The following is an 11,423-nucleotide window of genomic DNA, read 5'->3' as shown; positions in this document are numbered from 1 at the left end:
ATTTATTTATTTATTTATTTATTTATTTATTTATTTATTTATTTATTTAACAGTTTTATTGAGATATAATTCATATGCCATACAATTCACCTATTTATTTATTATTATTATTTTTTAAAGATTTTATTTATTTGACAGAGAGAGACACAGTGAGAGAGGGAACACAAGCAGGGGGAGTGGGAGAGGGAGAAGCAGGCTTCCCGCGGAGCAGGGAGCCCGACGCGGGGCTCGATCCCAGGACCCCGGGATCATGACCCGAGCGGAAGGCAGACGTTTAACGACTTAGCCACCCAGGCGCCCCCAATTCACCTATTTAAAGTGTAAAATTCAATGGGTTTTTTTTGTATGTTAAATTACCAATTTTTTAAATGTGGCAACATATATATAACCTAATATTTGTCATTTAACCAGTTGTAAGGATACAATTCAGTGACATTAATGACATTCACAGTGTTGCACAGCTGTCACCACAGTCGATGTCCATTGTACTAGCAACAATATTTTCTTTGAGTCATTTCATGGTTTTTTACTTAAGTAAATTTATTTTAAAAGGAAACTATGCCACTATTGTGGAACCGGTTATCTCTTAATATAAAAAGAAGGTAACTTTAAAAATAAAGATAGTAAAAAAATCAAACAGTGGTATTAAGTTTTATAAGTGGTATTAAGTACTATAAACAGTGGTATATAGTAAATGCTGGTAAGTTCTACTGGATACTCATGCCTACAGAAAGAAGTCTGTGGGCTTGAGGACTTGTCCTCACCATAGTACCATGGGAGAAAAAGAAAAGCATGTGAAAGATATTCAAGGCATCCTCTTAACCGTACCTAGCCTTCTTCTCGATATAAGTGGGGTTGGAAAAATTGAAAGGGGATTGCTTTCTACCATGTGGTTCAGTGTCACTGAATATTTGCTGTACACTTTGGAATCATCTATACAGCAGGTTACGTGGTTCACAGTGTGGAAAACACTACCAGAGTGCACGAGAGCATGGATTTGGGGGTTATATTTTCATACAGGAAGCACCTATGTGATTTGGACAACTTACTTAAATTTCTGTGCCCCAGTTTTCTCATCTGTGAAATGGGCAGAATCATATCAATCCCTTAGTTGTGATAAAATGGAATCATAAATGTTAAGGGTTTTGCCTGGTTCCTGGCATATAGTAAGTGCTCAACAAACGTGGTTTTGTTTTTTTTTAAGATTTATTTATTTATTTGAAAGAGAGAGAATGAGAGAGAGAGAGAGAGAGAGAGAGACATGAGAGGGGGGAGGGTCAGAGGGAGAAGCAGACTCCCTGCTCAGCAGGGAGCCCGATGCGGGACTCGATCCCAGGACTCCAGGATCATGACCTGAGCCGAAGGCAGTCGCTTAACCAACTGAGCCACCCAGGTGCCCCAAACATGGTTATTTTAATGAATGATCCTCGTTTATAGTTTTCTCAGAGCTTAGCATTACCTTACAAGAGAAGTTAGCTTGTATATTCTGAAAAAACTCTCCAAGATCAGCAAACACCATTCTCTGGCCATCCTGCAGGCTATCAAAAAGCCGTGGTCCTGACTGAATGCCAGATGATGCACAGGAAAAAGAGCAAACTTAATGATCTGAAAACCTGACTGGAAAGGAAGTCCAGCCAGGGTCTTGTGAGCTCAAGCGGCGTTGCACCCCCTAACTGCAGACACACTCACCCACACGCACACGTGCACACGTGCACACGCAGGCGCCACAGTCCTGTGGCAGGACCAGTTATAGCATGGTCATCCTGATCATCTAGAATGTCTTTGCATCTTATTTTAGAAGCACTGTCATCGAAATGAAAGGCCTGGGCACAAATTCTCGTAAGGACTATATCCGAGGCCTTTTGGGAGATGCCAGTTTGAGAGACGTGGATTCACATCTGGCCCAAATCCCCAGAGTGTTTGGAGCAACCTCCAAAATGAAACACAATGTTAAAAAAGACAGATAGGCAAGACCAAGGTCCTGGATGAGAGTGCAACAGGAGTTAAGAACCAAAACTTTTCCGTCAGTTATCTGGCAGCAAGGGCAAAACGTGAAACATCCCACGTTAGCCTGTTCTGGTCTAATGGGAGAAAACAGGCAAGTTCTCTGAAGAGACAAACTTCCTGCCTCTGAATCCAAGGAGTATTTGCCATATGGGTCCTTTATAGAAGAGACTTTGGGGAGCCAGATGCACCAAGAAAGTCTTTGTCTAGAATTTCTCCAGAGTTCCTGTGGACCTCATAAAAGCTGAGAGAATATTGTTCAATGTTAAAACAGTGAGGATAGTATTGGTGTCTTAATAATATTTTACATTGGGGGGATCCTCAGGGTTTTCAGAGTGCCTTCACTCAAACATTTCTTTTCTTTTTTTTTTTAAAGATTTTATTTTTTTTATTTATTTGAGACAGAATGAGAGAGAGAGAGAGAGAGAGCACATGAGAGGGGGGAGGGTCAGAGGGAGAAGCAGACTCCCTGCCGAGCAGGGAGCCCGATGTGGGACTCGATCCAGGACTCGATCCAGGACTCGATCCAGGGACTCCAGGATCATGACCTCAGCCGAAGGCAGTCGCTCAACCAACTGAGCCACCCAGGCGCCCTTCACTCAAACATTTCTTATTTGAGTCCCAGGGCAGCACCTTATCTTCAAGGTGGGGAGGGTCACAAGGGATCTGCATCCTTAAGTGGCCAAGCTTGGTGCCATCTCTGTCAGGTGGGTTTCAGTGGTGCTTACGCCTGGGTTAGAATTTCCTTCAAGGAAACCTTGGGTGTGCTGAAGTGGGCGGGGGCCCCCAGCCCAGTCTGTAGCGGGCCCTGGAAGAGGCAGCTGTGGGTAAATGGTGGTGTTGTCAGTCAGACTCCAGAATCAGCCTCAGAATGAATGGCATCCTGCCTGACTTCCTGAAATGAATTAGCTGTCGGGAGTGAATTCATTTCAGGTGACTGAATGAATAGACCTACTGGAAGGAACTGTTTATATGGCCCATCTGAACGCTGGGGAATATCTGCCAAGTGCTGCACTATTAGGGTCAATCTCATTTGTGCCAAGCTAGTGACATGATTCACCACAAGATTCAGTGGCTGCTTTCTCTTTACCCAACCCCCATTATCCAAGTGCTTTCTCCTTGTATAAACTCTGGAGAAAGGCTGGAAGGTAGAAAGGAAGGAAGAAAAGAGGGAGGGAAGAAGGAGGGCGAAGCACAGATTTTGTTCTGACCTTTTCAATGCATTTCTCTTTATATAGTTATACCCTACACTGTAAGATATATGGTTTTATGTCCTGCTTTGTTGCTTAACATAATGTCATAGCTTCTACTTGAAACTCTTTGAAAATAATATTAAAAAAAAAAAAGATTTTATTTATTTGTCAGAGAGAGAGAGAGAATATAAGCACGGGGAGGGGCAGGCAGAGCGAGAAGCAGATTCCATGCAGAGCAAGAAGCCCAATGAGGGACTTGATCCCAGGACTCTGGGATCATGACCTGAGCCAAAGGCAGATGCTTGACTGACTGAGCCACCCAGATGTCCCCGAAATAATATTTTTAAATATTCTTTCATCAGACAGTGAAGTTGTTTTCCACTTTTCTCCAATGCAAAGAATGATTTAGCAGACATCTTGGTTCATTATCTTTGTCTACATTTTGAACATTTATTTTCCTACTTAAGAGAAATTTTTAGTGGAATTATATGCCAAAGGATATAAACATTTTAAAGACTTTCTCTTTCTCTGTATATAGACATATACCTTTCTTAGGTAAAGATCTTCCAGTTTATACTTCCCTCAGCATCAAATGAGAGTAAGTATCTGTCTTCCCTCGCCTTCAAACATTTCCTAATTTGAAAAGGTAGAAGAGTAATATGTTATTTTTATTTGCATTTCCATGATAATCAGTGATAATGAATGATTTTTTTTTTCTTTTTTTAGATGGGGAGGTAGTTTGTATTTCTTCCTTTGTGAATTATCTACTTACTGGGTGTTTTTAAAGAGATTTCTATGATCTCTTCATTTATTAAGGAGATTAGCCCCTTGGCATGTTTATTTCAGATTTTAAACCAGTTTGTGATTTGCCATTGGATTTTTTGTTAACAACTGTATTGAGGTATAATTCACATAACATACAAGTTACCCATTTTTTCAAAATTTTATTTAAATTCTATTAATTACCATATAGTGTGTTTCAGAGGTAGAATTCAGTGATTCATCAGTTGCATATCACACCCAGTGCTCATTCCATCAAACAAGTTACCCATTTAAAGTGTACAATTCAGTGGGTTTTTTTGAATATTCACAGACTTGTGCAGCTATCACCATAATTAATTCTAGAGTATTTTCATACCCTCAAAAAGGAAACTGCAAACCCTTTAGCTATCATCCCCCAAGCCCAACTCTCTCTCCAAGCCCCCCAGCCCTAGGCAACCACTAATCTAGTTTTTGTCTCTATAGATTTGCTTCCTATGGACATATCATATATTTGGAATCACACAGTATGTGGTCTGTTGTGCCTGGCTTCTTTCACTCAGCATCATGTTTTCCTTTTTTCTTTCTTTCTTTTTTTTAAATGATTTTATTTATTTATTTGCCAGAGAGAGGGAGAGAGAGAGAGAAAGAGAGCACAAGCAGGGGCAGTGGCAGGCAGAGGGAGAAGCAGGATCCCTGCTGAGCAAGGAGCCCGATATGGGACTCAATCCCAGGACCCTGGGATCATGACCTGAGCCAAAGACAGATGCTTAACCGACTGAGCCACCCAGACGTCCCTCAGCATTGTGTTTTCAATGTTCAATATTTTATTCCTTTTTATGACTGAATAATATACCATGCTTTGTCTATCCATTCATTACTTGAGGGATATTTGGGTTGTTTCCATCCTTGACTATTATGACTAATGCTGCCAAAGCAATATAATTTAGATTTTAGGTTTTTAAAACTTTGTTTACTAAAGTTTTAAATTCATACCAACCCTATTGCTTGTCTAGATTGTATTTCTTTAGTTGTTTAAGATGAACAAATCTTTTCCCAAACCAATGATAAAATTTTCACCTTTTTAATTTTTTTTAAAGATTTTATTTATTTGAGAGAGAAAGAGAGAGAGCACGGGCAGGGGGAGGAACAGAGGAAGAGGGAGAAGAGAATTCCTCACTGAGCAGGGAACCCTATGGGGCTTGATCCCAGGACTCCGGGATCATGACCTGAGCCAAAGACAGCCGACTAACCGACTGAGCCACCCAGGCGCCCCTCATCTTCTTAATTTTTAAAATCTATTTTATTTTTTACTTCAGTCTATAATCCATCAAAGCTTTATTTTGGGGTATATGAAAATTAGGAGGCATCTAAATAGTCCTTCTGTCCCTTCATCCTCCCCACCAAATAGGTAACTTTTTCCAGCACCATCTGCTGAGTCATTCTTCTCACCAACCATTTTCTTTATTCTATACTGATTTTTAATGATTTCTTTACCACATATTAAGTTTTTATGAGAATGAAGCTTGAGTTTAGGGTTCTCCATTGTATTTAATTGCTGTTTAATTTTTTATAAATGTAATATAAAATAGGACTACACTTTATTATTTTTTAAATTTTAGTAAGAGGCATAAAACCTATATAAATGGAATTTTCCTAGATAGGAAATTGGATATTATAAAGAAGAACATTGTTGCAACTATAATTTAAAATTCAATGCAAGAAGAGGGGTTATGTGACTTATACTCTGAATTTTATTTGAAAACTGAGGAAGTTTTTTTTCCATGATTATTGATTTTGTCAGATTTTCTACTTGTTTTGAGACAATTTTGGTAATTAATATTTTTCTATAAAAATTGTATTGAAATTTTAAAAATTCTTAGCATAGAGTTTTCATGTCAGTATGTTTCTAAAATTCTTCTCCATATCTGTCATTATCATGTCTTTCTCATTGGCTTATTTATATTTTCTCTTTTGTTTCCTCAGTATATTTTCTAGAGCTTTGACTCTTTGGCCAGCTGACTAATAATAGGTCAGTAATTTGGGAGAAATGAAGAGTTTTTCTTTTTTGAAGCAATGGACGACTGTACAATGGGTCTGTCCCAAGGAGCTCATGCCTGTAAAATAGAACAGGGAATTGGCAAGAGTTGATGCCTGGCACTGGACTACTCAGGGTAGGGTCTGAACAATTCTGGAGGAATTCCAGGGAACTTATTGCAGTTTAAAGTAACTGATTGGGTGTTTTAAGTGAATGAGGTTATTTTCTTATCCAGGAAGAACCTCAGAAATGGAAAAAATGGGATGGTTCAGGCATCTAATAATAAAATACTAAAGCTTGACGTGATATAATTATTCAGAAGAAGAATATTAATTATCACTGATCTTTTTGGCTCTTTCCTAAACAGGCTCCCTTGGTGGGTGGTTGTTGCTTGGGTGGTGTGTATGGCTCTGTCCATGGGGATGGGTCCTGGCTGTTGTAGGAGTCACCCATCAAGGAGAGAAGGCAGCAGGGAAGGGCAGATCCAGCAGAGAAAATGGCAGCCTCCGTTAATATGGCTGGAGAGTAGGGAGGCAGGGAGGTTACTGCAGTTAGCCTTTGAGGGGGATAATTAGCGCTGATAAAGGAGTCAGTAGGATTGGAAAGGAAAGGAGAGCTATAGCAGATTGATGGCTCTGATACCTAGTGAAAACCAGTATCAACCCTCCTTGGAACTCCCAGGGTCCTTGGCCTTGTCTCTTAGCACTAAATTCTGCTGGGATTCCTGTTATGCAAGCAAGGTCAGACACCCGGCTGCATCTGCCAGGCCTTGTGGAATAGTGAGTCATGGGGGGAAATCCCAGAGAGGGGAAGAGCAGCAGGAGTGTGCCTCCTTCCCATCACAGTCTGGGGCCGCGTGGAGGCATCTGTCAGCGGACAGATGTCAGGCTCTAGGATGAGACCATTGTCCAAGGCTGTGGGGTTTGTAAGCTGCATTTCTGGGAAGCCTTGGTCCTCTCCCCAGCCTGAGCAGGTCCTGGAGGTCCTTGTCTCACAGTTACAGCAATAGGACACGATGGTGCCTTTGCCCCCTTAGCCCAGCTCCACCACCTCAGCCTTTATGGTCATGGGAGCACAGCCTCTCCCCCGGTATGACCTGAGATCTAGTGTGCAAGCCTATGGGTGCAGCTTTCTGGGGGACACATCAATGGCCTGATGCACCACCCCGGCATTCTACTAGGACTGAGTGCTGTGAGCTCTGCTGGTGGCCTCCTCCTTCCCTGGGAGGCCAGCCTGTAGGAGTCAGCCAAGAGAACCTCTACCTCTCACTGGACCTGCCCTTTTAGATTGTGGGCTGTCAGAAGGCATTCATCTTCATGTCCGCTCAGTGCCTGACTTGTTTGGCTGGCTCTGTAAGTGGTTTAGGAATGAAGAAGAGCAAGCCCAAGAAGGGGACTAGATAAACCTTTCTTCTCTTAACCATTCTTAACCATATTGTTCCTCTTGGGGGATCTGATGAAAGCTTTGGACTATCTCCAGAGAAGTATAGGCAAACACACACACACACACACACACAGAATCTTGCACACAGCCTATCAGTGGATGAACCCTGGTTAAGAGCCCCTGCCTTAGAGCTCTGGTAGGTTCCACTTACACCATCTCAGCATCATCTCATTCTGTGCCGTGCCCCACACATCTGCATACCCCTCCTCACCTGCTCTGAGTCTGTGCACAGTGTAGGTGTTGGCTGGGGTACCAATCTGGATCCCAGTTACATTGATCCAAGGTTTGTTGAAAAAGATTGCATTTCACTGTTGCTCCAGAGAGGATCCATTGGCTAGCCATGACCCTGAGGAATAATGGCTTCCTGGGCAGCACAGGTTTTACTTGATGTTCAAAACATGACGTTTAAGTGGACAGCCCACTTAAACCCCTGACCCCACCTAAGGAGAAGTGGCCTTGTTTCTTCGAAGCCACCAAAGCCAGCAGTGCAGGAAGCCTGGAGCTAAAGCTTCCAGAAACCCACTGGTTGAGACTAGACTTGCCAGCCTTGGGCAACATCCTGTTTCAAACTTTCTGGCCTTCTTCTCCACAGTCTTCCTCTTGCTGTCACCCTACTCTTTGGCCTACCGGGTAATTGACTTTTTCCCAGTAGTTGTTTTTCATGATTTCCTGAGTCACTCCCTTCAGCTTGTATTTATTTGACATTCTGAGCCATTTCCTATTTGGTAATGTTTGGGGCTTTCATGGGGTGGAACGTCCCATCGGTTCTCCTTCCTTGTGTTCCCATTCAATGATGTCTTTTGTTCTGTAGATTCTGGCTGTGACTCAGTCACCGACACCGAGACGGAGGACGAGAAGGTCCCTTCCTACCTGAAGCAGCAGAACCCGCCGCTGCAGACTTCACCTGGGAACCTGATGGTGGTGCAGCCGGACCGTATTCGCTGTGGGGTAGGCACTCGTGGGGCTGGTGGATCAGTGGCAGAATATGGCCTTTTTAATGGAGGTATTTGTTGCAGTAAAGGGAGTGTAATCTCAGCCTTCCCTTGGGGATTCCGTTGTAGATTAGCTGCCCTGGGAATCCCAGTACCTGGGCCTTGAGCACACCTCACTCCTTTAAGTAAGAGAGAGGTGAGCTCAGGAAAGTGTGTGTCATCGGAGACTTTATAAGTTCATAGATCAGAAACGCAGAGCGTGTGGCAGGTATGAGCCTTACCAGACACTTAGGCCAACCCTGAAGGTAGAGGCCTGGGTCTGTTCCTGCCAGCCTGAGGCTGGAAGGACGAAGATGGGGGTGGGGGGCATTTTGAAAGCCTGCTTCTCCATCAGCTGACCACTCCAATACCCCAAGTGAATGCCTTGAAGCTTGCTGGCTAAAATTTGCCAATATTGCTTGCTAAAGGGATAAGATAAAAGCCAAAGCATAATGTGACTAACATTTTCAGGGTGGCACCTATGTTAACAGGTGACTTGAATGTGATGGCCCAATTGATGGTCTACTGTCATTTGAATTCTACCATAGAATTGGTAGTTTTTCATTATCTTTCCTTTCTTGATGAAAAATATGTGATATTAGTTCAGAGCAGCAGAATGCTTCCCTGTGGATATGAGCCCTTTACTAACTTTGCCACCATGGTGTCCTTGGGGCAAGAGGGCGTGGGAGCCTTGGCAATGGGAAGTACTAGCCTCCTTGCACCTGTGAGTGATTTTCCATGCAGCCTGAGGCCACGAGGCGTTGGGCAAGGACTCCTTCCATGGGGATTGCAGACTGCTGCTTTGCAGACCGCGGCTAGATTGAGCTCATAGACATGTTGGGTTTAGATTACACAGTGTTTTTAAAAATTAGGTATGAAAATCGATTCCCAGCTTCCTTTGAATCAGGATCTGGGAATACCAGGCCTTAGGTGAGTGGCTGGGCCCAGCAGCCCATTAGATGAAGCATGTATCCCCTAGTTCACGGCTCCCACCACTCCCTTTTCTTTCCTCACAGCCCACTTCATGCCCCCTCCTCATTGGCCAGGACTTTGTGGGCATTTCAGTTTCCAGTCTCTCCATATGCCTTCCTGTCTTCCCCGAACTCCTCTCATCCTAAGACTGGCTGGTGGGCACCTGTGGATGAGGGTGTTTGCAACTGAAGAATGGCGCCCTTCACACACCTCCCTGATTCTCCAGATGTTCATTCTTTCTCTTGTCCTGGCTTCCAGGATTCAGCTTCTCTAGGTCTCTGGATCCTGGGGCGGCCAGGCTGGGGCTGGATCCTGCTGTCAACAGAGAGGACACACTCATTCTCTCTGACTCCTCATGCCGCCTGGGAGAAGAAGCAGGCGGGACGGGGCTGGGCCTGCAGCCGGAGACAGGACCACCACAAACACATTCACATTTAGCCTCAGCAGCCTCCGGAAGCCAGGACCTAGCCTCTCCCTCACCTGTTGTGAAATGGTGGCCCTTGTCCTGAAGGGCTACTATGAGGTCTTTATAGTAGAATCTAAGGATGAACATTCGAAGATTAGCAATGACTGGAAATCTCCCCCCCCCGCCCCCCCGCGTCCCGCTCTTTGGAGGGCCTGTCCTTATCAGTTCAAGTCTTAAAAGGCCCATTCCCCATTTAATGAGCCCAGTAAAACAAGATCATTGCATGTTGCGGGCCTGGCAGGAGACCTTCCAGCAAGGTGATATAGCTATTCAGGTTGTTCTATGCCTGGGGAAAATCAGTCCTCCAATAAGGTATTTGTGCCCTTTCAAGAACAGTGCAAGAAGCGGAACCCAAGAGGGCTTCTCTAGGCTGGCGCCTCTCACGTCGTAAGGTGCATGTGAGTCACCCGGGGGTCTCAGTAAAATTCAGACTTTGACGGTTCAGTGGGTCCAGGAGGGGCCTGGGATTCTGCATTTCGAATCCACTTGCAGTGCTGTCCGTCCACCGGCTTCCCATTGAGTAGCCAGGCTCGTGTCAGAATAGTGCTTCTCAAACTATCTGTGAAGACTCATTTTATTTTGTTTTTCAGAATTCCCAATTCTGCCATGCACCAGTGCTTTTATAAAATGCAGTAAAAAAGAAATGCGATAAAAATGAAATAAAAAGATGAAATACAAGCCCCAGGATTTTAAATTATTACATTAGATTCAACAGACATAAAATTACTCCCATCAAATTTCTATAAAGGTTTATAAACGTTCACTTCTCAGTCTTTGTAACTTGTCTCTTTGGGACCCATGGCAGACAGGCCCAGTGCTGGACTGCAGACCCCACCCTGCTCTGGGACAGCCTCACCAGATAGAGCTGGGGCTCGGGGAGACAGGAGACCCTCTGCCCAGCACCCTGATAGAGCACCCAGGAGGGAGAGGGGACACTGACTGGTCTCCTGTTCCAGGTGGAAACCACTGTCTACGTCATTGTGAGATGTAAGTTGGATGAGAGGGTGACAACAGAAGCAGAATTTTCCCCTGAGGATTCTCCCTCAGTCAGGGTGGAAGCCAAGCTGGAGAATGAATACACCGTTTCCGTGAAAGCCCCCAGTAAGTAGCCCCGTCTACCTCTGGAAATCAGGCATCCTGTTCAGGAAGAGGCCCACTCTTGCTTTCTTTTACTTGTCCTGTCTTTCTTCAGCAACTGAGAAAAGTGACAGCCAAGATTTGGATCTGGTTGGCATGTTCTATTTAAAGGAAAAGGAAGTTGCAGAAACATACATGTGCAATGGGGAAAAAATGGATATTATAAAATTTTTTATCCTTATGAAGTTAACATATTAAAATTTTTTGAGGAGCACTCGAGTGGCTCAGTTGGTTAAGTGTCTGCCTTCAGCTCAGGTCATGATCCCAGGGTCCTGAGATCAAGCCCCACATCAGGCTCCCTGCTCAGTGGGAGAATCTTCTTCTCCCTCTCCCTCTGTCCCTTACCCCCACTCGTGCTTTCTCTCTCATTCACTCTCTCTCTCAAATGAATCTTTAAAAAATTTTTTTTTGAAATTAGAGAAAAATAGAAAAAAATTCAG

At 43.9% G+C, this 11,423-nt stretch overlaps 1 protein-coding gene across 3 annotated transcripts in view; it reads left to right on the top strand.

The window, feature by feature from the left end:
• The window catches only part of PIK3AP1 (phosphoinositide-3-kinase adaptor protein 1), a 113,376-nt gene that overhangs the window by 46,276 nt on the left and 55,677 nt on the right, over window positions 1-11,423 (top strand). For all 3 annotated transcript variants that reach the window (XM_035026150.1, XM_035026133.1, XM_035026143.1), the window contains 2 exons: window positions 8,249-8,385; window positions 10,803-10,947. In XM_035026150.1, coding sequence (XP_034882041.1) covers window positions 8,249-8,385; window positions 10,803-10,947 — 282 coding nt within the window. The remainder of the gene's footprint in view (window positions 1-8,248; window positions 8,386-10,802; window positions 10,948-11,423) is intronic.

This window comes from Mirounga leonina, unplaced genomic scaffold, assembly GCF_011800145.1.
Source record: "Mirounga leonina isolate KUSES-001 unplaced genomic scaffold, KU_Mleo_1.0 Mir_114, whole genome shotgun sequence".
NCBI lineage: Eukaryota > Metazoa > Chordata > Mammalia > Carnivora > Phocidae > Mirounga > Mirounga leonina.
Note: the sequence above shows the minus strand (reverse complement) of the source record. Positions and strands in the feature narration are given on the sequence as shown.